The sequence below is a fragment of the Myodes glareolus genome, chromosome 2 (genome assembly GCF_982192425.1).
Source record: "Myodes glareolus chromosome 2, mMyoGla1.1, whole genome shotgun sequence".
NCBI lineage: Eukaryota > Metazoa > Chordata > Mammalia > Rodentia > Cricetidae > Myodes > Myodes glareolus.
Window position 1 is genome coordinate 124,074,464 of NC_142027.1, and position 25,175 is coordinate 124,099,638.

General features: G+C 44.9%; 1 protein-coding gene across 3 annotated transcripts in view; it reads left to right on the forward strand.

The window, feature by feature from the left end:
* Positions 1–25,175, forward strand: part of Vps33a (VPS33A core subunit of CORVET and HOPS complexes) — a 27,852-nt gene continuing 2,677 nt past the window's right edge. For all 3 annotated transcript variants that reach the window (XR_014998219.2, XR_014998220.2, XM_048447297.3), the window contains exons 1-11: positions 1–134; positions 1,365–1,430; positions 1,880–2,007; positions 3,329–3,515; positions 7,149–7,265; positions 8,436–8,610; positions 13,934–14,130; positions 18,680–18,806; positions 20,482–20,549; positions 22,228–22,365; positions 23,920–24,057. Coding sequence is in view for 1 of the 3 variants with exons in the window: in XM_048447297.3 (XP_048303254.1) it covers positions 33–134; positions 1,365–1,430; positions 1,880–2,007; positions 3,329–3,515; positions 7,149–7,265; positions 8,436–8,610; positions 13,934–14,130; positions 18,680–18,806; positions 20,482–20,549; positions 22,228–22,365; positions 23,920–24,057 (1,443 nt within the window). In the remaining 2 variants the exon portion in view is untranslated. The remainder of the gene's footprint in view (positions 135–1,364; positions 1,431–1,879; positions 2,008–3,328; positions 3,516–7,148; positions 7,266–8,435; positions 8,611–13,933; positions 14,131–18,679; positions 18,807–20,481; positions 20,550–22,227; positions 22,366–23,919; positions 24,058–25,175) is intronic.

Below are 25,175 nucleotides of genomic sequence, written 5' to 3' on the forward strand. Positions count from 1 at the left end.
CAGCGCCTGGGAAACGCCAGTGGCAAGGCAAGATGGCCGCGCACCTGTCGTACGGTCGGGTGAACCTGAACGTGCTGCGCGAGGCGGTGCGTCGCGAGCTGCGCGAGTTTCTGGACAAGTGCGCTGGGAGCAAGGTGAGGGACGAGGCTCGGCGCCACCCTGGCGGTCGGGCGCGGCGCTGCGAGGCCTGGGCGGCGACCAGGCCTCTGCTCCGTGACAGCCCCGAGCTCCCTTCCAGTCTGGAAGCACCCACGCCCACGGCTCTCTCCACCCACGTTGTGGGAGAGGATGGAGTTACTTGAAACTTTGAAAAGTTGGCCTTTAACACGGATCATCTTGCTTATTAAAGCACCCGCTTTACAAGGAAGCCGGGCTTGATAGAATTTCCTTCCCTTTTTTCCTCATTATTAATTTGAGGCAGAGGCTCACTGTAGCCCTGGCCGCGAACTCACCGAGATCCACCTGCTTCTGCCTCTGGGTGCTGGAATCAAAGGCGTGTGCACGGCTCTGTTTTATTTTTTGAGTCAATTCCTTCCGGCATAGACTGTTTCTGGTTCGTAACCCAGGTTAGCCTCCAGCTCCTCATTCTCTTGCCTCAGCCTACCAAGTTCTGGCATTACAGAGATGAGCCTTCCTTTGCCTAGCTGTGAGATGTTCTTTTAAGCCTTATTCTTTCTCTATTCTGAGATTTATGAATCATTCTCTAGGGAACTGTCAATGCTAATCTGAAGAGAAAAATAAAACCGAGGCGCCTACAGAACCAGTTTTGGAAAAAATGGGGTTCCAAGTAAGATGATTGCTTGCTGCTATTGAGTCAAGAAGGCAGGTTAAAACGCAGGAACCCAGATTGATCACAGACGATGCTGAGTTCCGACGTATATAATAGATTTTAAGGGCACTAGGATTATGACTGTGGTATTTGTATCATAGTTTTACTAAGTGTCACTCCCGGAGGAAGCAGGGATCACTGGACCTTTGTAGCACACCTGCTCCCCATGGAAGTTTTATTTCGACCTTTGGGCTATGAATATGACCTTATCTATGAATGTGTAAGAATCTTAACTCCAAATTTTAGGAACAAGGAGCTGGTTCAGTTTCCAGCATCTGCACGGTTAGCTGAAAACCACCTGTAACTCCAGAACCCACCCTTCTGGCCTCTGAAGGAACTGCCCACACATGTACATTCCCAGAGACAGACACACACAACCGCACATAATTAAAATAAATTAAAATGGGAGTGGGGCGCAGGGCAAAAATAACCCTTAAAGAATGTATTCCTACTGTGTATAACTGCCATTTTTTGCTGCTCTTGTTGGGATTCCTGAGGCCATCTGGCATAAGGGAGCATTTCTCCTCTCTTCCAGGCCATTGTGTGGGATGAGTACCTGACAGGACCATTTGGACTGATCGCCCAGTATTCACTACTCAAGGTAACGTGCCACATGGGATCTCTTCAAGAGTTACTAATGAATTGAACTTCGTATTTGTAGTGGGATTTTTACATCTCTTCCTGAATAATCACTCACGAAGCTATTTAATCTGTTCAAACACCGGTATTAAGACATGGTTAGCGTTCTTTGCAGAGGGTGCTCTTTAGTTGCCTAACATGCACAAGGCCCTGAAATTGATGTCTGGCACCATGGAGAAGGAACAGGAATAAAAAGCATTTTGCACACAGCACTGTCTCATGTGGCCCTGACCTGGTGCCTTTGATGGTTTGCGGTGCCAGTAGTTAGACTACCATGCAGAAATAATGGCTTTGTCTTGAAACTTGGTCCTTTATGTGATTGAATTATTTATAGATAATTCTGAATTATTTATAAATCTAAAGATGATAGAGGTCAGGATTTTTACTAACCTTTTGTGTTTGCTTGCCTAGGAACATGAAGTGGAAAAAATGTTCACACTTAAAGGAAATCGATTGCCAGCAGCTGATGTCAAGAATATCATTTTTTTGGTCAGACCCAGGCTAGAATTGATGGATATAATTGCTGAGAACGTGCTCAGGTACATCAGAGCTTTGCGTTTCAAAAGGAGTTGGGCTTTAAAAAGGTTTTTTACACTTATTTATTTTGGAGATGGGTGTGTGCCGTGGTGCTTGTGTGGAGGTCAGAAATCAACTGGTAGGAATGGCTTCTCTTCCCCCACGGAGGTCCCAGGGATTGGACTCATCAAGTTTGGTGGTAGGTGCTTTCCCCTGCTGAACTTTTCCTGCCCAGAAATTGTTTTTATGGTGACTTTAATGCTCTGAGTACCTGTGCCTTGTAGCACCCTCTTGGCAGAGTGTCGGGAGGCCATCTTTTGGAAGAGTAGGAGCAGATGTGGCCGGATATTCGGGGAGAGGCGGGAGACTTGTGAGAGAGCTCTGAAGAGCTGGAGGGAAGTAACTTCCCTCTCTCAGGATAACTAAAAGTTCAAACCTGTATCAGCAGAGTGAGCCCTGCTTTGAAAAACACAGCAACCAAATCTTCTAATGGTCATTCTCTTTTTCAAAATGCCAAAATGTAATGTGTTTGAATTTCATAAGCAAAATGAGTAAGAATTGGTTAAAGTTTACTGTTGAATCCAATCTATAGAGGAAGCTCTCAGCACAGGCTGCACTCTGTGGTACAGTTGATTGATGCAACTGCTAAAATCTGTGGCTGCGTATGGGCCAATTTTGGAAGTCCACAAACAAGGAGACTAGGAAGTGGGAGTCGGGAGTTAGGTATTATTTTAGTAGAAGACTATGCTAAGCTGGTTTGCTTAAAGAGGTTTTGTTTTCAAAAATATGTCCTGTTGTGAGATCTGGGTTTTTTAGTTCTGTCTCTGTCTGTCTGTCTCTTTGTCTCTTGTCTCTCGTCTCTCTCTCTCTCTCTCTCTCTCTCTCTCTCTATATATATATATATATATATATAACAGACGTTCATGAATCATGTGATATTGGTGCTGGAATCAAAGTTTGATTAATAATTTGGGTATGAGAGTCTGGTGTTTTTTAAGATTTCCTTATTTTATGTGTATGAGTATTTGCCTGACTGTATATGTGTGCACTGTGCACATGCCTGGGGCCTGTGGAAGCCAGAAGAGGGTGCTAGATACTTTGGAACTGGAATTTTAGGTAATTGTGAGTTGCAGTGTTGGTACTGGGAACCGAATCGGTGTCCTCTGGAAGAGTAGCAAGTGCTCTTAACCTCTGGGCCATCATCTCTCCAGTCCCTTGAGAGTCTGTCTTTCTGTGTTTACTTAAGCATTGTTTGTTTAGTGCCTGCCAGGCAGTGAGGATGAAATAAGAAAAACCTTCGACTCTAAGCAACACATAAGCTAATAAAGTTTACTTCCTTTGCAGTGAAGACAGACGTGGCCCTACCAGGGATTTCCACATTTTGTTTGTGCCACGCCGGAGTTTGCTGTGTGAGCAACGGTTGAAGGACCTAGGTGTTTTGGGATCCTTTATCCATCGAGAGGAATACAGTTTAGATCTTATTCCATTTGATGGAGACCTCTTATCCATGGAATCAGAGGGTGCATTCAAAGTAAGGCTGACATTTTCCTAACATCAAACTCGTGTTTTAAAGGCAGGGTCTCATTGTGTGGCCCTGGCTAGCCTAGAACTCACAATATAGGTCAGGCTGACGAGGAACTCACAGAGACCCACCTGCCTCTGCCTCCTGAGTGCTGGGATTAAAGTTGAGCACCACCATGACTGGCCTTTAGACTTTCATTTTTGTTGGAATTATAACTGGAAGTATCCTGCTACCGCTTCTGTTTGCATCTGTAGTGAGGCCCATCTCACATGTGTACGAATGTCCAATATGTTCGCTTTGGCAAATTTCCTGCTCATTTTTTTGTGCCTACTTCTCCTTCTCTTCCCTTTTCCGTGTATATGGCATGTGTGTGTGCAGAAGAGGCCATCAGCACCGTTCCTCTCCATCTTGTTCCCTTGAGACAGGGTCTCTCCCTGACCTGAAGCTGAGACTGCTCGCCAGCAGGTTCACACATCCCCCCATCTGTTTGGTCATTTTCCCATGGGTGTGAGGATTTCAGGTCGGCTTAACCAGCAAGAGCTCTTAACCACTGAGTTTTCTCTCCAGACAGCTCCCCCGCCACCACTGCACCACAGTTTTTAAAGGGGCTGCCTTGCTCTGTGGTCTGTGATGGCTCCCCCCCCATCCTCCTACTCAGCCTTCTAAGTGCTCTGATTATGGACCTGCTGGTTCCTATTGTTCTTTCTGTTTGTTTTGATATTTTGTTTAATGTTCATTCATGGATACAATATATTTGTCCCAAATCTATTTTGCTATTTTAGGACAAGGTCTCATGTAGCCCAGACTGGCCTTGAATTCCTGATCCTTCTGCTTCCACTTCCCAAGTGCTGGAATTGCAGATGTGTTTAACCATACCTGACTAGCTCCCACTTTTTGTTTTTCAGGATTTATTTATTTATATTTATTTATTGTTTTCTGAGACAGGGTTTCTCTGTGTAGCCCTGACTGTCCTGGAACTCACTCTGTAGACCAGGCTGACCTCACACTCACAGAGATCTGCCTGCCTCCCGAGTGCTGGGATAAAAGGCGTGCACCCCACGCTGGCTAGGAATTCTTTATCTAATACTTTAGTTTCACTTTCATCCCCGTGCTGTAGAAGTCACTCCTTTATTTTTAAGGAGTTTTTTCTTTTGATTCTTTACTAGGTTGTTGCTGTTTTGGGTTTGTGTGTGTGTGTGTGTGTGTGTGTGTGTGTGCGTGCTTTGGATATGTTGACTACAAGTATGGATGTGTACTACATGTGTTTCTGGTGTCCACGGAGGCCAGAAGAGTGGGTCAGAATTGAAAATGATTGGGAGCTACTGTGTGGATGCTGGAAATTGAATCCAGGTCCTCTAGAAAAGCAGCCATTGCTCTTAACCGCTGAGCCATCTCTCCAGTCCCAAATTCACCCCTTTAAAGTCTTCAGTTAAACACCTACTGTCACAGCATCTGGGAAACTGAGGCATAATTGAGAGGTAGGGGCCAGCTTGACCACAAAAGGGAGACTTCAAAACAAGCAAAACAAAACCCCCAACAATTAAAGCAATAATTTGTAAGTTTTATAAATAGCTAGCCGTGGTAGCACACACCTTTAATCCCAACAGGCAGATGCAGGTGGATCTCCTTGCCTGGTCTGTATAATAAGTTTCAGGATAGACAGGACTACATAGTGAGACTTTGTCTCAACCCTGCCCTGTCCCCCAAGAATCTGTAAATGTATGTCACATAGTACTTTTTTTTTTTAGCTAGAAAGGACACAGAGAGATGAGGCCATTTTCCCCTGAGTGTCAGACCTCTGCAGAAGCCACGCCAAGCTCACCTCTCACTCTTCTGTTTTAGTGGGCTTTAAGTTCTTTTTCAGACAGGCTTTCTGCAGCCCTCACTCATAGCACATACAATATTTTGTTTGTATGATCCCCAGTTTTAGGACAGAGAGTTATGACTGAAGGAAATGCCATCCACAGTTCTGATGGAGCTTACATGCTCCTAAATAGTTCAGCGTAGCCTGGTGTTTCCTAGCTTCTGGAGAGACATTGAGAGATGTCAGATCTTTGTGTACTTCTGACTTTATTGTGCAGTGTATAAAATCTGAGATGGTGTTCACCCCACTGAATGTTCAGTGCCAGCACATAGCATTAGCACTTTCATTTTCGTGACTAAAGACTGGTATATCTAAAGTCAGACAGCCTAGTAAAAAAGTACAGGGCTTCTGTTGTGTGGGTGAGTAAGTTTGGTGCCCAAAGTAAGAGCTTTTAAATATTAATGTGTAGTAGCATTCATCTTAAAATGTCCTTGTAGCTTGAAATGCCACGTGGGGTTCCCTATGCAAGGAGTGGCTGTTAATGCATAGCACTCCGTCACTGACTGTCCTGGCGGGCAAGGGCTCCAGCTGGTCCAGTGTTGTTTCCGGTGGGTAGCCAGTATGGTCGTCATTCAGGTTAAGTCTGTTGTTACTGAGCAAGTAGCTCAGAAGTGGAGCAGTGTGCTTGAGGCCTTAGGTTTGATTCCCAGAACTACCAAAATAAGAAAAAAAAATCTGCAATGCCAGATTTGGTGCACATGTTTAGGTCCAGCACTCGGGAGGTAGAGGCAGAGGCAGATGAATCTCTGAGTTTGAGGTCAGCCTAGTCTACCCAGCAAGTTCCAGGACAGCCAGGACTACAGAGAAAAATTGTCTTCAGAAACAAAAAGAAAAGAAAAAAAACCAAAACCCTGTCTTTGGAAATTTTTTTTTTTTAAAGATAGCATTGTAAAAGGAGAGTCTTATAGTAATAAAACTTCTTTTCTGAGACTTATTTATTATGTATACAGTGTTCTTGCTTGCATGAACCACAAGAGGGCACCAGATCTCATTACGGATGGTTGTGAGCCACCATGTAGTTGCTGGGAATTGAACTCAGGACTTATAGAAGAGCAGTCAGTGCTCTTAACCGCTGAGCCATCTCTCCAGCCCAGTAATACAACTTTTTAAGATGAAATGAAGTGTGGAGTATTTGAAGTGCTCCAGAGCGTGCATCTCATGGCACTCTTGTCCTGGCTGTTTTCTTGGGGAAAGGTTACAAACGTCAGCCTAGAGGAATCACAAGCAAGGCTCTCATTGTGAAGCAGACTTCTGTGAGGTCTTTGTTGGGACAGCCCCGCTCTGGGTCAGAACTCCACCATCCCTTCCTCAGCCCCGGCTCTTACTGTCCTCCTGCTTCTGGCTTTGAATACTGAAGAGACCCTGAGGTAGTAGCAGTGGGGGCTTTGGGACAAAAGGTGCCATTTTTGTTGTTTTGTGTTTTTTGAGACAAGGTCCCACTGTGCATCCTTGAGTAGCTTGGAATGCTCTGTAGACCATACTGGCCTTGAACTCAGGGATCGACTTGCCTCTCTTCCTGAGTCCTGGGATTAAAGATGTGTGCCACCAAGCTGGACTACAAAAGAGAACCATTTTGGCTTTTTTCATTTCTTGTTTTTCATTTTTATCTTTTGCTTATCTCAAATGTGGTCTCATGTAGCCCGGGGTGACCTGGGACTCCTGTCCCCCGGCTCATCCTTCTGAACTACCACCCCCAGCCAACATTTTGACTTGTAAATGGATGGTAAGACAGTCCAAAGTAAACGGTGGCCCTCATTAACGGGCCTTTGTCTCCTCAGGAGTGCTACCTGGAGGGCGACCAGACAAGCCTGTACCATGCAGCCAAGGGGCTGATGACCCTGCAGGCGCTATATGGAACCATCCCCCACATCTTCGGGAAAGGAGAATGTGCTCGGGTGAGAAATCTCTGCTTTCTAGTTTTATCCAGAATAGTGGTCAATGAGGGAGTCCCAGAGACGCAGTCAGTCCTCAGCACTCCCGCATTCCATGTTGAGGACTTGGTCTCGTCCCTGTCAGTACTCACCCACTGGACATGTTAGCAGAGGTGACCAAGGTGACAAGTGTCTCTTTACAGGCCACTTTGTTGGCTGGCTTTGCTGTTTCAATGCATCATAAGTATGGCGTGAGGTGTGTAGTGTGACTTACAGTGAATGTCACGTATTGGAGAAGTTCCATCTGGGCCAGAGTCACAGAGCTCTTGTCCTTCTGTCCTGTATGAATGATCAGGTGACCAAACACAAATATACAACACAAGGTTTAGTATTGATCTTTTGACAAAAACTGTGACTGGGAGCTGGAAAGATGGCTCTGTGGTCGAGTACTTCCTGCCTTACAGAAGTCCAAATTCAGTTCTCAGCAGACATCTGTACTTCCAGATTCAGAGGATCCGATGCCCTCTTACAATCAACGTGGGCTCTGCACTCATATGTACAAAGCCACGCCCAGACATACACACCACACACACACACACACATACACACATATCAATAAAAACCCGAAATCTTCTTTAAGTTTAATTCATGTGGGGCAGGATTTATGTGCTCTTGTGGGTTTATATGTACTACTTGGGTGCAGGTACCCCTAGAGGTCAGAGGCTGTCTGGATGAATTCTTAGTAACTAGATTTACAAATGGTTGTGAGCCAGCAAAGGTGGGGCTGTGAACTGAACCCAGGTTCTCTGCAAGACCAGTAAGTGCTCTTAACCACTGAGCCATCTCTTCTGCCCCCAAAATAACTAAATCTTTCTAAAAATTTTCAAAGCTATAACCAGAGACTCACGGGTACCTGTGTTTCTCTCGGGAACAGCTGCTGCTTACCTCACCATCTGCAGACACTGTAATGTAACTACCTCATGAAGCGAGTGTCACCGGGTCTGATACTGTGTCTGGCTGGGGCCCAGGGGCCACTCTCGTCTCCCACTTGGCATGGTGGTTAAGCGCAGGTGCTTCTTGATAGCTGTTTATTTCATTATTAGTCTGACCCTCGCAGCTTTCCTCCTTTTTAGCAGACTCTTAAACTCTGCTAGTTCCCAGGAGGCTCCACTTGATTCCATGTTTTGTTTCCAGCAAGTGGCGAATATGATGGTCAGGATGAAGAGGGAGTTTACAGGAAGCCAAAACTCAGTGTTCCCTGTGTTCGATAACCTCCTGCTGCTTGATCGCAACGTGGATCTGTTAACGCCGCTCGCCACCCAGCTCACATACGAAGGACTCATTGATGAGATTTACGGCATTCAGAACAGTAAGTGAAGTGATGCCAGCCTTCACTCGTCCATAACAGGGTAGAAGCCCCCGTCTGTGGAGGCTGCGGCTTTATGGTTCATTCTCAAGCATTGCTTGAATGCAAAGGTCTAAAGGTTCCATCCTCCTTCTTTTTCTCCCCCATCCCTTGTGTTTTGAAACAGAGTGTAGCTCAAACTAACACGGAGTTTACTATGTAGTCCACGCTAGCCTTTGCCTCCCTAGTGTTGTGATTGCACTAAGGTGTAAATTACCACACCTAACTAAAGATCCATTTTCTAATGATGCTTTAAAAGTAGGGACTAATACATTTTTTTAAAAAACAAGTTGGCAGCATATAAAGCTTTTGATTCTTGGGTGGTGGTACACATCTTTTGGTCCAGCACTCGGGAAGCAGAAGCAGATGAATCTCTGAGTTTGAGGTCAGCCTGGTCTATCCAGCAAGTTCCAGGAGAACCCGTGTCTCAAAACAAAAAATGCTATTAGTTCTTGGATTGCAAAAATCCCAAGAATGTCACTTGAGGAATCATCATTCCAGAAAACATGAAGGAGGTTTGGGTGAATCTTTGTGTTACCGTTTATTTTCTAGGCATTCTAAATAGTTGAGAACATTATACAGCATTGCAGAGCCCTGAAAGTAACAAATGAAGACCATGAGAAACTGTACGTCCTGTTTATTCCCACTAGAAACTGTGCTCATATTTGTGTATGTGTCGTTTTCGTACAGTGAGCAAATAACCAAATAACACACAGGACAGGGAAGTAGCTGATAGGAGAGTGACACCTCCTGCCTTTGTCTCTTCCTGCCTCTGCCTGCCTCTTCCTGCCTCTTTCTGCCTCTTCCTGCCCCTGCCTGCCCCTGCTGCTTCTCCCTGCCTCTTCCTGCCTCTCCTGCCTTTGCCCCTGCCTGCCCCTGCCTGCCTCTTCCTGCCTCTTTCTGCCTCTTTCTGTCTTTGCCTCTTCCTGCCTCTTCCTGCCCCTGCCTGCTTCTGCTGCTTCTCCCTGCCTCTGCCTGCCTCTCCTGCCTTTGCCTCTTCCTGCCTCTGCCTGCCTCTGCCTGCCTCTGCCTGCCTCTGCCTGCCTCTTCCTGCCCTGCCTGCCCCTGCTGCTTCTCCCTGCCTCTTCCTGCCTCTGCTGCTCTCCCTGCCTCTTCCTGCCTCTCCCTGCCTCTACCTGCCTCTGCCTGCCCCTGCCTGCCTCTGCTTCCCAAGAACTGAGATTAAAGATGTATGTCAAAACACCCACCTTATTTAACTTTTAGAAGTATTTTTTGGAACTGGAGAGATGGCTCAGTGGTTAAGAGCACTAGTTCCTCTTTTTTTTTTTTAATTTTAATTTATTTTTATTTTATGTATGAACACGCTGCCTGTATACTTGTAAGCCAGAAGAGAGCATCAGGTCCTATTACAGATGGTTGTGAGCCACCATGTAGGACTGGGCATTGAACTGAGGACCTCCAGAAGAACAACCAGTGCTCTTAACCACTGAGCCATCTCAACAGCCCCCTGGTTCCTCTTCCAAATGACCAGAGTTCAATTCCCAGCACCCACATGGCAACTCACACCTTTCTGTAGCTCCAGTTCCAGGGCTTCTGACACCCTCACACAGACATACATGCAGGCAAAGCACCACTGCACATAAAATAAAAATAAATTAAAGAAAAAATGCTTTTTAAAATGTTATTAATCTGTTATTTGACAGTTTCATGTATGTATATATTTTGTCATACCTTATTTAAAAATTTTCCACATTTATTATTTATTATGTGTATGTGCACACACGTGTGCTTGTGTATCTACTGTGCATATGTGAAAGTCAGAGGACAGCTTTCAGGAGCTGGTTCTCTCCTTCACCATGTGGATCCTGGGGATTGAATTTGGGTTATCAGGCTTGGTGACAAGCATTTTTACTCACTAAGCCTTTCACTGGTCCCTGATTTTTATACTCTCGGGAGAAAGTCTCTCTCTGTAGTCAAGACTGGACTTGTGCTCTGGTCTTCTTAGTTAATCTGAGTGCTGGGAGTTTACGTTATAGACAGTCACCACCCAAGCCTTAGTCTGTAGACACTGTCACCACCCCAGCCTTCGTCTGTAGACAAACTGTCACCACCCCAGCCTTCGTCTCTAGACACTGTCACCACACCAGCCCAAGGTTATTGAGAAAGTTTCCTTGGCATGGAAGTCAGAGCACAGCTGGAAAAATGGTGCTGACTCATCTTGTGAGCCTAAGGTTAGACATTTGAGTACTCTGATGACTCCTGGGCTGACCAGATGTTTCTTCTCAGGCTTGCCTGCTTCTCATGAGCTGAAGCTAGCCCCATATGGATGGTGAAGATCGGGAGAGCTCCTGGTTTGGAAAGAAGAGTAAAGTTTAGGTGGAAGTTCAAAAGAGGACAGACTGTAAATGCCGGCTGTTTGGGGGCAGCCAACTTTCCTTGAGTTGACATGCAGAGATGGTGAAATCCTTAGCAGCTGCTCAGGAGGTTGGGGTCACTAGGTGGAAGTTTTGGAAGACCAGCTGGAGTTTGAGCTTAACGAGTGATTAGGTCAGAGGTTACAGCATGTGTAGTTCGTTTGGTTTGGGCCAACATATTTCTCTTAGCGTTTCAAATGTGAGGAATTATTAATTAATAGTCTTGATTCATACTATGTCTTAAAAAAAAATCTATGTTCGGGGTTGGAGAGATGACTCAGAGGTTAAGAGCACTGACTGCTCTTCCAGAGGTCCTGAGTTCAATTCCCAGCAACCACATGGTGGCTCACAACCATCTGTAATGAGGTCTGGTGCTCTCTTCTGGCCTGCAGGCATACACGTAGACAGAATATTGTATACATAATAAATAAATAAATATTTTAAAAACATCTATGTTCTAGCAGCCCCTAGACCTCATTTCCACCTGGCAGCCAATGTCCAGGGGAGATGGCTCCTTTAGACAAGGTCTGTTGTGCCCCTTACCATGAATGCATAGACACACACATACACCCAGGCTGCTGTCTGTCTCAGCCTGGCCTCTGTTGACATTCTGGAGCTGTGGATAAAGTTGTAAACTCCAGAGACTGGGAGCTGGGTGTAGAACTGCTCGTTCCCTTGGGATGAGAAAGCCTAGAACCAGCCGCTGTGGTCGTAAACCTCTGCACAGAATGCCTGTGAACTGTGAACTGTAAAGTGGCCAAAGTGGTAAATTTTGTGTTCTATACTTTCTATCATGAGAACAGGTGTGCTACCAAGGGAGCAGGATGTGGACGGCTGAGGAGAGAGATGAAGAGGCATTGCCATAAAAAGACTAAGAGATGCCAGGTCCTTAATGATATGGTCATATGGCTTGTATTTTTTAACTTGTTCCCCAAAATGGTATCTTACTCTCATTCTTAATTGGCTGAAGTGTTCATTCCAAGATGCTGGATCATAGGTGGGAATCAGAAGAAGGGGTGAGCCTTTGCAGAGCATACCCAGAAGATGGCAAAAGGAGAGCCTGGAGTTTAGGACAGGGAAGGGTCTGAGCAGGGGTGGCCTCTGAGTGGGCCTAGGACGGCTGTGTAAAGGTGCGAGGCAGGTAGGGACTGTCCAAGGAGAGAAAGAATAGGAACTCAGTCTCTTTATTGTATGTTTTTTATAACTAAAATGCTAATTAAGGAGAAACTGGAAAAACAGAGCCCCTCCTGTGGCCCAAACCACAGCAATGGCATTCGGTTCTTGGAAGTCTCTCTTTGCAGAATTCATTTTATAGTGAAAAGAGAATCAAGTTCTACAGATTGTCCTCAGTTCCATACGTGAGGGACAGGAGGACTGTACCATCCGTTCTCTCCTTCCACTACCAGAGCCACAGGGACTAAGCTCAGGTCATCACTGAGCATCTTATTGGCCTTAAACTCTACTTCTGATCTGGTGTAATGGTGAATTGTCTCTCAGCACATGTGAAATGCAATATTAAGATCCACAGTGTTTGCAGGTTTTAGGAGTTATCACCCTTATGTAGGACATTTGTGTCATTTTCTTTCTGTAACCATCAAAGCACCTATGCATAGAACCTATTATCATACATCAGAACCGTCTGCCCCAGATTCCATGGTGTAGGATATTTAAGGGTCAAAAGTGTTGACTTGGCTAGTAAAGGTGCAAGCTGCCAAGCCTGATGACCTGACTGATTCCTGGGACCCACACGGTGGAGGGAGAGCGCTGACTCCAACAGACTGTACACACAGTAACTAAAACAATTAAAGAACCAAGTTGCTTGGTGCGTGTTTCCTTTACTTTCCAAGTGCAGTCATGAAAACCATCAATGTCTTTTGATGGCTCAAGGGTGGCAGTGACTGGATTGATTTGTAGGGACAGAGGAGAGAGAAGTGGCCTGCAGCTCCTTTGTAGAGGACCTGGAGAGCACACAGAACATTGGTCTAGGTCAGGGTGGAGACCAGGAAGGAAATGTTTTAGATTTCTGCAGGTTATACAGTAGCTGGAGTCTCCAGACTTCTGCCATGCACAGTAGGTAAAGAATCTGTGCCAATAAAACTTTATCTACAGAAACAAGAAGTGTGTGTTGGAAGCCCCAAGTTTAATCTTCCTAACCAAAAATAAGAAACAAAACCAAGTGTGTGAATTTGGTCTTGAGGATATAGTTTCTGACCCTTCCTCTAACGTGTGTGTGTGTGTAAAACTGAAACAGAAGTTTCATTTTAAAAGCCCCCACCTTGGTGCTAGAGAGATGGTTCAGTGGTTATGAGCGGTGGCTTCTCTTACAGGACCCAGATTTGGTTCCCAGCACCCACATAGTGACTCCCAAGTGGATCCCGAGTTCCAGGGGATCCAATGTCCCTTTCTGTTCTTTTTGGGTACCACATGCACATGGCATACAAATATATATGCAGTCAAAACATATATACACATAAAAATAATGAATTTTTAAAATTCCCACCACCTTTTGTTATTTCCTGTGAACACTCTGGAATTTTCTGTGTTGTTTGCTGCTGCTGTTTTATGGATATGTGGTGCAGGCTGGCCTCACTACAGTTTCCTGCCCTTGCCTTCTGAGTGCTAGCATTCACCTGGGGCATGCCCACGCTGGTGAGACTTCTTTTGACAAACTCGACATTGTTGCAATGGTTTCTATAGCTGTCCAGAATTACAATTAGAGCCACGGTATGGATGTTGAAGCAGCTGTACCTGATCCTGGGCCATGGAGAACACTTATCTTCTAACTCAGTTTGTGGCTGACAAATAAACCATCTGCTCTTCTGCAATGAGTTGCTGGTGGCATTTTGGGCCCAGGCTTTTGACTCTTGGGTCTTCCAATAACTGCTCAAGTGCGTTGTTCCCTCCAACTTCAGGTTATGTGAAGTTACCGCCAGAGAAATTCACACCCAAGAAGCAGGGCAGCGGTGGCGGGAAGGACCTTCCCACGGAAGCGAAGAAACTTCAGCTGAACTCTGCAGAGGAGCTTTATGCTGAGATCCGAGACAAGAACTTCAACGCTGTGGGCTCTGTGCTCAGCAAGAAGGCGAAGATCATCTCTGCTGCCTTTGAGGTGAGGCGAGCGTTGGCTGCCACTCTGCCCTCTGGGAGTGCTGAGGAGACAGTAGTCCTGGTCACAATGGGAGCATTTGCAGCTCAGACTTCTACTTACCTGAGATGTTTAGGTCTGTAAGTCAGGTACACACTAAACTAACAAAGCATAAGAAAATTTATTTAAAAATAATTCCTTGATGTGCTCATAATTTTACCAGCTATTAAAGACAAAAGCGAATTTGCATGTGAGGGAGGTGCCCTGCTTGCTGACTTTTATGTAAAGAATTGAATCTTAGCTGATATTTGATACTTGGGACATGGGGCATCTTCAGTGGTTTTTAAGAGTGGATTGATACTTTGATTGTGAGTGCTGAGACCGACCTTCCCGTATCATACACAGTGAAGACTAGCAGGGGTGTGTGTTTAGGCCATTTCAGGAATAATGGGAACTGAACATGGTCACACTCCATTTTATCTCAGCACTCGATAGCGCGGTAGGCAAAGGCAGATGGATCTCTCCAGGAAGGAAGGAAGGAAAGAAAGAAAAGAAAAAAAAGGTGGGGGAGGAAGGAAAAAAGAGGAAATCATTGGAAATCAAAAGTTCTCCCCACAGTGTGCGTGTATGTTTGTGTTTGTGTGCACATATGTGCTACTTGTGCATATGGAAGCCAGAGGTCAGCCCACCCTCAGGTAATGTTTCTCAGGAGGTATTCTCTTTGATTTTTGCTGTTTTTGTTTTTTGTTTGTTTGTTTGTTTGTTTTAAGGTGGAATTTGTGTAACCTGACCTGGAACTCCTGTGGGAAAATAGTAGGTTTTCTGTCACTCCAGACAAGGTTTCTCTGTAGCTTGGGAGCTTGTCCTGGAACTAGCTCTTGTAAACCAGACTGGCCTCAAACTCATAGAGATCCGCCTGCCTCTGCCTCCCAAGTGCTAGGATTAAAGGCGTGTGCCACCACCACCCGGCTAAGCCATTATGTTCTTTTTTTGTTTTTCATTTTTTTTCCTTTTTCTTTTGTGTGTGTATTTTTCTTTTTTTTTCTTTTTTTAAAAATATTTATTTATTATGTATACAATATTCTGTCTGTGTGTATGCCTGCGGGCCAGAAGAGGGCACCAGACCCCATTACAGATGGTTGTGAGCCACCATGTGGTTGCTGGGAATTGAACTCAGGACCTTTGGAAGAGCAGGCAATGCCCTTAACCTCTGAGCCATCTCTCCAGCCCCCTTATTTCTTTTTTTATTTATATTTATTGAACTATACATTTTTCTCTGCTCCCCTCCCTGCCTCTCCCCTAACCCCTTCAATCCTCCCTCAAGGTCCCCATGCTCCCAATTTACTCAGATCTTGTCTTTTTATACTTTCTACTTCCCATGTAGATTAGATCTATGTAAGTCTCTCTTAGTGTCCACATTGTTGTCTAAGTTCTCTGGGATTGTGGTTTGTAGGCTTATTTTCTTTGCTTTGTGTTTAAAAACCACCTATGAGTGAGTACATGTGATAATTGTCTTTCTGTGTCTGGGTTACCTCACTCAAAATCATGTTTTCTAGCTCCATCCATTTGCCTGCAAAATTCAAGCTGTTGTTATTTTTTTCTGCTGTGTAGTACTCCATTCTGTAAATGTACCACATTTTTCTTATCCATTCTTTGATCGAGGGGCATTGAGGTTGTTTCCAGGATCTGGCTATGACAAACAAAGCTGCTATGAACATAGTTGAGCACATGTCCTTGTGGCATGATTGAGCATCCTTTGGATATATACCCAAAAGTGGTATTACTGGGTCTTGAGGAAGGTTGTTTCCTAATTTTCTGAGAAATTGCCACACTAACATCCAAAGGGGTTGTACCAGCTTACATTTTCACCAGCAATGCAGAAGTGTTCCCTTTCCCCACAACCTCTCCAGCATAAGTTGTCATCAGTGTTTTTGATCTTGGCCATTCGTAAAATGTAAGGTGGAATCTCAGAGTTGTTTTGATTTGCATTTCTCTGATGACTAAGGATGTTGAACATTTCCTGAAGTGTCTTTCAGCCATTCCTCTGTTGAGAGTTCTCTGTTTAGGTCTGTACTCCATTATTTTTATTGGATTATGTGATCTTTTGGTGTCTAATTTCTTGAGTTCTTTGTATATTTTGGAGATCAGACCTCTGTCTGACGTGGGGTTAGTGAAAATCTTTTCCCATTCTGTAGGCTGTCATTTTGTCTTGTTGACCGTGTCCTTTGCTTTACAGAAGCTTTTCTGTTTCAGGAGGTCCCATTTATTAATTGTTTCCCTCAGTGTCTGTGCTGCTGGGGTTCTATTTAGGAAGTGGTTTAGGTTCTATTTAGGAAGTGGTTCCCTGTGCGTTCAAGTGTACTTCCCATTTTCTCTCCTATAAGGTTCAGTGTAGCTGGCTTATGTTGAGGTCTTTGATCCATTTGGACTTGAGTTTTGTGCATGGTGATAGATATGGATCAATTTTCATTCTTCTACATGTTGATATCCAGTTATGGCAGCACCACTTGTTAAATATGCTTTCTTTTTTCCATTTGATATTTTTTGCTTCTTTATCAAAGATCAGGTGTTCAAAGATGTGTGGATTGATATCCGGGTCTTCTATTCGGTTCCATTGGTCCTCCTGTCTGTTCTTATGCCAATATCAGGCTGTTTTCAGTACTGTAGCTCTGTAGTAGAGTTTGAAGTCAGGGATTGTGATGCCTCCAGAAGTTCTTTTATTGCTCAGGATTGTTTTGGCTATCCTGGGTTTTTTGCTTTTCCAAATGAAATTGAGTACCGTTCTTTTGAGGTCTTTGAAGAATTTTTCTGGGATTATGATGGGCATTGAGTTGAGTGCCATTGTTTCTATAAGAACAAAAATCTTTCATCTAGTGAGAACACTGCAGTTTATAGCATGAAGTAGCATTGAGTCTGAGCCGTAGTGTCTAGGCAGCATGTGTGGTCTGGACTGGTGTGAGGACACACACTTACAAGGGCTCCGTGCTGTGAGGATGCACACCTGCAAGGGCTCCGTGCTGTGAGGACACACACCTGCAAGGGTGCCATGTTGTATGTTCAGGGCCAATGTCTTCATGAGCAATGCCTTCGTGAACACTGCCAGTAATGTGTTTCAGTTAATTTTTGGACAACACGTGTTCAGAAACTTTTTGTGACCCTCATGTTCATTTACACAGTCTTGTATGAACTGCGACCCATAGTTTAGGAGCTGGGCTAGGGCTGGAGAGATGGCTCAGCAGTGCAGAATGCTGCTCTTGCAGTGGACCTGAGTTCGATTCCCTTGGACTCACGTGGACATACCCATGCATAGACACATGCAAGTACACATAATTAAAAATAAAAGAAATCTTTTTTTTTTGGTTTGTTTTAAAGAAGCTGGGCTATAGCACATCTATCTTATTCTAATATCTGCAGATTCAAGAGAGCATAAGGTTTTCTTTCTTTAAAAAAATACATTATTCATTTATTTTTCTAGTACCAGGGATTAAACTCGGGGCCTTGGTCATCTGGACACGCTGTGCCCTTGAGCTGCGTCACCAGCCTAGGCTTTTGTTGCTTTAAAACTTTTTCTCAGGCTTGTATCAGCAGCACTGTGTTCAGGGTTCCTTTATTTAGGGGGCATGAGAGCATGGGTGTTGTTTTCATAATAACACCAATGATCTTCTGTTATACCCTTTCCTCCTCCCTAGAGGATGTCAGCCGTACTAGACGGAGACGTGGGATGCAGCAGGAGAGAACACGGGAGGTCTGGCCAGCGTGGCCTGGCAGGGGAGCCCACATGTGTGAGAAGTGATAATGAGAGCAGAATCCCCAGCTGCCCAGAGCTTCGTTACCACCTTCCTGCTTCCTCTTGTCTTTGGCCAGTTTGTTCTTGTTTGAAAGTGTGAGATTCGCTAGATTTACACAATGACTGTTTAGACTCTGCAGACAGAAACTGGGAGAGTTTCTGAAAAGTGCCTTTTGCCTTTGTTGTTGTGTTTCTGGTTTCAGGTGTTACCTTTCTTAGGGATTCTCTTTGTAGATTAACTCCATATTCCTGAAGATAGTTTTGAATGATATTATTAAAATGTTCTTGTCAATAATCGAGTTCACTTTGTTCATGGGCTGCATTCACTGTTGAGATCCAATGCCAGGTGGCCTTTGTTTCTATTACACAGAAAATTTTTGATTGTTGGCTTTTGATTTTTGACATGGTCTCATGGCTGAGGATGATCTTGAACTTCTGATCCTTTTGTCTTCCCAAGTGTTGGGGTTGTGAGTCAGCGCTGGCATGCCTGACTTAGAGACTCTTTCTGCTGTGTGTGGCTCTTAGAGCTTGTGTGTGTGTGTGTGTGTGTGTGTGTGTGTGTGTGTGTGTGTGTATGTGTTTGTGGAGGAAAGAACAATTTGAGGAAGTTCTCCCTTTCCATCCTGGGGTCCTTTGATGGAGTTTCACTATGTCACTGTACTTACCTTCCTATGACTTTGGAGCTGGGTTTAACCTGATTTGTATTCCCTTTCATGATGTTGCTAACACATCCTCGGGATGTTCTCTTGTCGCATCATGGTGCAGCTGCTTGTTCTGTTCTTGCAGGAAAGGCACAATGCCAAGACGGTGGGGGAGATTAAGCAGTTTGTTTCCCAGCTGCCCCACATGCAGGCCGCCAGGGGATCTCTTGCCAACCACACCTCAATTGCGGAGTTAATCAAAGATGTCACCAGTGAGTACCCTTTGTTGTAGCTCTTCCTACCTGGAACTGGCTTGTGGATACATTGTCCAGCACTCTGGTCATCAGCACCTTGGTCCTTCCATGGGAAGACTAGCTGTGCTTTATGTATTTATTTTATTATTTTAGTGCCTGGGATCAAACTGGGGCTTGTTAATGTGAAGCAGTGCTTGACCAGTGAGCCATCCACAGCCAGTTCCATTTGAGCATCATGCTCAATGGAGAAGGAAGTGTATGACTTTCTTAGGTAGGGTCTCATGTAGCCCTGGTTGATCTTAAACTTGATGCATAGCCAGGTCTGACATGAACTCCTGATGACCCTCTTGCCTGCACCTCTCTGGGATGGGGTGAGAAGTTGGGACACTTTGTCCGACTAAGCATGTAACGTTAATAGGAACACTTGTCCAGGCTGATATATAGCTCAACGGTTACGAGCGTTTGCTGCCCTTGCTGTGGACCCCAGTGCAGGGTTCAGCAAGTACCACTGCAGGTAGCTCACAGCTACCTAGAACTCCACCCAGGAGACCCCACTGACCTCTGAGGGCACTGCACTCATGCACAGACACACTCGGGTACACATAAATCTTTTAAAAAGTTCCATTTGTGATTAACTCAGCTGAAGTATTAATCGTGAGGTCAGATAGCTGGAATATGGATAAGAAAAAGGCACTCATCCATGATGTTTTCCTATGTGAAGGTTATTTAATTAGGATGGTATGGTGTTCGGGGTTTTGCTGAGACTCTTGCTTTGGTCTTCTTAAGAACTGTGCAGAGCACCTGTAATCATGGTACTTGGAAAGCTAGGGCAGGTAGACCATAAAGTCAAGGACATCTTGAGCTACACCATGAGACTCTCAGACAAGAAAGAAAAGGGTCTGGGAATGTAGCTCAGTTAGTGTGCAATCTACAGTACAGGCCTGGTGGTATGTGCTGCAGTGCCAGCATGGGGGTGGGTACCGAAGGCAGGAAGCACCATTTTCAGTTTATAGTGAGTTCAGGACCAGCCTGGGCTACACTAAACCTTGCCTCAAAAACAAACTAAGCCAGTGACACATGCCTTTAATCCCAGCTGTCAGAAGGCAGAGACAGGCACATCTCTGAGTTCAAGGTCAGGCTGGTCTACAGAGTGGGTTCCAGGATAGCCGGGGCTACACAGAGAAACCCTGTCTCAAAAAGTAAAACAAACTTCCCAGAGAATTGTCACAGAGAACCTCATGAGATATTATTAAGGTATTAAGTCCTAATGCAAGCCCCTCTGACTCAGATGGAGAAGCTGAGGAACTTGTTCAGTACTGAATAGCATCTGTTCAGTATGAACTGTTAGGAAATATGCTTTGAATCTTAGTTCAGTGTTGGGAAATTAGTCCTTTATCTGCTGGTGACAGAAGTAGGAATCAGTTGGCAGGAGGCTGTGCTCTGGGGAAGTGAATGCTCACTGACACTGAGACCCCTGCCTGGCCATGACCTGTGCACCTGAAGCAAAGGACCTCGAAGGAGCAGTGTGCAGGTGTAATGTGCAGTGCTCTGAGGTCTCCTGGCTGTCCTCAGTCTCTACCTTTTTGGTTTTGTGTGCCTCATTTGCTAATCCTGCTTATGAATAGAAGTATAGCACTCAAACCAAATGACACTGTTGAATTTCTCAGTCAAAACTTTGCTGATTACATTTTAGCTTCTGAAGACTTCTTCGATAAGTTAACAGTGGAGCAGGAGTTCATGTCTGGGGTGGACACTGACAAGGTATGTGGGAGCCTGCTCTTCACCAGAGTGAAAGCCAGTCACCTGCGGTTAGAGCCAGATCAGTGGCCCTTTGTGGTGTTGTCTGTGTTGTTATTGTTTGAGACCAGAACTCACCTAGAGCCCTGGCTGGCCTAAAACTTGCTATGTAGATCAAGCTAGCCTTGAACTCAGAGATCCTCTTGCCTCTGCCGCCTCTTCAGTGCTCAGACTGAAGGTGAGTGAGCACCACTCTACCTGTCACTCAGCCGTTGTCTGGTTCCACTTGTGCCCTCTCTCTCTCTCTCTCCTTCTCTCCCTCTCTCTCGCTCTCTCCCTCTCTGTGTGTGTGTGTGTGTAATAAAAAAGGATATTTGCCTGTTGGGGTGGGGGTGTAGGTTATTGATAGGACAGTACCTGTCTAGAATGCCTAGAAATCTTGGGGTCAGACACAATATTCCTAAAGCAAACAACAACATTGTACACACACACACAGACACACAGACACACACACCAGCTGGGCGTGGTGACCCATACCTGTAATCCTAGCTCTTGAGATATGGAAGCATTTAAGGCCAGCTTTGGCTACATAGCAAGTTTGAGGCCAACCTAGGTTACAGGAGACCTTATCTCAAAACAACAACCAACGAAGGTTACTTAAAAAAAAAATTTGTTATGTAATTTTTAAAAATATTCATCACCATTAAAAATATTAGTTGTTCAATTTGCAATGGTTCCTATTTTTAAAAAGTATTCCTAGGGGCTGGAGAGATGGCTCAGCGGTTAAGAGCACTGGCTGCTCTTCCAGGGGTCCTGAGTTCAATTCCCAGCAACCACATGATGGCTCACAACCATCCATAGTGAGATCTGGCTCCCTCTTCTGGCCTGTAGGCGAACATCTAGACAGAATGCTGTATACATAAAAAATAAATAAATCTTTAAAAAAAAAAGTATTCCTATCATTTCATGCTAGGTAAATTGTTGGTATTTTTTTTTTGGTAGACCAAGCCACATAAACCCCAAGTATTCAGCAGCCACTAAACTGTTTGTCTATGAGGTAGATGTGTCCGAGCAGGCGATTTGATTGCCCAGTGTTGTCCTCACCACCTTACACTGTTGTGTGTGTGGTAACTGTCGGGTTGGGGCACAGAGATGAGGGAGACACCTTCAGCAGGGGTGAGGAAGTCAGGAAACAGCCTTTCTCTCTCCTGCTGCCTTTCTTTGCCTAGAGTAGTGGTTCTCACCCTTCCTAACGCTGCTGCCCTTTAATACAGCTCCTCATGTTGTTGTGACCCCAACCGTAACATTATTTCCTTTTTCTTTTTGTTTTGTTTACAGTGAAGGTTTATCATTAACACCAACAGTGTTAACTATATTTAACAATTCCCTCATAGGCAAAGGTTGACTCACTTCATCTGCCTCCCACTGACTCTAGTAGTTGCAGCTGTCAGTGGGTTTGTGGTTTTCTCACATTGCCATAACATTATTTCATTGCTACTTCATAACTGTAATTTTGCTATTGTTATAAATCGTGATGTATGATCTGGCATGCAGATGGCCTTAGGTGACCCCTGTGACCATGACCCCCAAAGGGGTCAGATTGAGAACTACAGATTGAGAACCACTGTCTTAGGGGAATATAAGAGATATCAAATTGTTTTAAGTCCTTGGGCTAGTTAGTCTGCTTATATTTCATTTCTAGGTCAACAATTACATCGAGGACTGTATTGCCCAGAAGCACCCGCTCATCAAGGTGTTGAGACTGGTGTGCCTCCAGTCTGTGTGCAACAGTGGGCTCAAGCAGAAGGTTCTGGACTTCTACAAAAGGGAAATTCTCCAGGTAGTAAACTAGAGAGGTTTTATATGCTGAGAAGGAGCGCGTCTTTTAATAATAGAACTCTCACAGCTGCTGTTTTAGTGTGGTGTGAACACGAACTTGTTTTGTTTTAGAACCTGTTGTTTGTTACTGTGTGTGCATGTCAAGGCATGCACAAGGGGGCGGGGCAGCTTCAGAATGTGTTCTCTTTCCACCTCCGTGGGGCTCAGCACACAGCGTGGCAGGTGCTTCACCCTCTGGACCTTCTCAGCAGCCCTGTCTTTAACTTCTATCACCACTATCTTTTTTATCTAAATTTTAAAATTATGTTTGTTTATTTATTTAATTATTTAGCATGTTTATGTGTGTTTGCAAATGTGTATACTCATGCTTATGTGTCATGATATGCGTGGAGAGGACAGAGGATAACTTTTGATAGTGAGCTCTTTCCTTCCACCATATGACCCAAGGATGGAACTCAGGACATCAGCCTTGACAGCAGGCATCTTTACCTGCTAAAGCATCTTGCTAACCTCTGTGGAAAATTTTATTGCGTTCTTTGATTGATTTGCATGTGTGTGTATGTCTGTGGGCCAATGTACAGGACAAATTTCTGATTGTTCCTAAACAGGCTTAGCTTGTTAGACTTTATAGTAATGGGGAAGCCCACTGCTATTAAAAGATGTTTTTTTTTTCCTATAGCCTGGCAGCATGCCACACACATGCACTTGGGAGCAGAAGCAGATGGAGCTCTATGAGCTCCAGGCCAGCCAGGGCTATATAGTAAGACCCTGTCTCAAAAAAACAATTTTCCCGTTTGAATGTCTCAGGCAGGTGGTTATTTGTTATTACCAGTCAGTGCTCAGTATATTGTTAGTTTTTGTGGATTTTGTTTTCCTCTTTCTTTAGTTACACAAGTGACAGAAATTCTCATGAGATTCCAGTATTGCAAGAGTGCATGGAACAGGCCAACTGTCCCCAGCCCTGCTCCAATTCCTTTCTCTCCCCAGAGGTTCCTTCCTCCTTTTATTTCTTCTTTGCACACAGGCCGTGTATGTACACAAGTTTCCAGTCGGTGTGTGCTCCAGGTTAGTTAGCATGGCTGGTACAGCAGTCTACGGGTAGCTGACATGATGTTTGTAAAGTGTCTCGGGGGGCATTCCACAGGGTCAGCGACTACTATTCTTTTTTAAAAAACAAATAAAATTCTATGTGCAAAATTTTACTATGAACTATTTTTGTTCTTCTCGGTGTGCAGATAAGCCTGTGAGAGCTAATATATACTGCATGAAAATATACTTTCTTTAATGCTTAGCTTGGGTCATAAACTCTGACTTTAAAGTAAAAATCTTAAATCATTCCTGAAACAAGGAGTAGGGCTAATATTGGTGGACAAGCATCTAAGAGTCCCAGTCACAGCACCCTCTGCCCTGTCCCCTGTACTCTCCACACTCAGTCCTGACCTTGCTAATGAGCCCTGGGGTACAAACCACATTGATTTGTTGGAGTGCTCCTCTTTGGAAATCTGCAGAAGCCTTTTCCTGACCTAACATCACTGCCAAATGCCTTCTCCTTCAGACCTACGGCTATGAGCACATACTGACCTTGAACAACCTGGAGAAGGCTGGCCTGCTAAAAGCTCAGACAGGGGGCAGAAACAATTACCCAACGATTCGGAAAACGTTGCGGCTCTGGATGGATGATGTCAATGAGCAAGTAAGATGTGTTCCTGTGCTTGATTCTTGTAGTTCATGGTGACAGTGTGCACACCGTATTCTGTACATCAGCTCTGTTTCCTGAGTGTCTCTTCACATTGATCTGTTTAGTGCGTGTGTGGGCAAGTGTATGCGTACAACTTGAAGGGGTTGGTTCTTTCCTTCTACCATGTCAGTTCTGGGACTTGAACTCAGGTTGCCAGGCTTGGCAGCAAGTGCCCATACTCTTTGAGGTCTGTATTCTTTTCTACTCATTTCCTCATGCTTCAGGAAAAGCAGTGCATATGTGTGCGGCATCCATCCTAGACTCAGCAGAGACAGAATGCTGTCAGATTGGATAGCTTGAGGTTAATAAAGATGTGAACAGTGTGGACCCTTCACCAACTGTTGTCGCTCACAGTTGCAGGCTACAGACCATCATAGCTGGGGAGTCCCCGCGGCAGGAGCTTGAGGGAGTCAGGCACAGCACGTTCAGTCGGGACAGAGAGGATGTGCACACCTGTGCTTGCCAGTGCTCCATGACTCTCTTCACACTCATTAGTCATGGAGCCCTTCCTGCGATGGTGACTAATCAGTCATGCTCAGAGGCCCATCCTACAGTTAGCGTCCATCACACCAGCTGAGGCCTGAAGGAAACCTGTCACAGGAACCAGAAAACTGTGTGGCTTATGGCTTCTGACCTCCATGTGTGTCACAGACCAGGGGGCAGGGCAAAACAAGCCAGGCCACAGGCTGCTGTCTGCTCTCCAATTGTGCCGTGGCACAACAGAAGTCATGGGAGTGTTGGCACAATACCTACAGGCTTCTGGGCACAGGGCCCAGGGAAGAGGTACAGGGGATGTTAGGAATAGTTCACAGAAACATCCTTATGTGTAAGCCAGTCAGCTGTGCACTGGGAAGGGAAGCAGTTCCTGCCACAGATAACGTTCCTCACAGAGGCCACCCTGGTGGCCAGGTTTTAGTTCTTCCAGAGGGTGTCTGCACATTTTGCAGCACTCTACACATATTCTGTGCTAGTGTCTGCAGAGATCCTCTTGGTTTTATAGTCATCACTCATTGCTATGTGCCAAGCTTGTATTGTCCACATAGTGCGCTAGTTCACCACTGTCTGACCTTCTT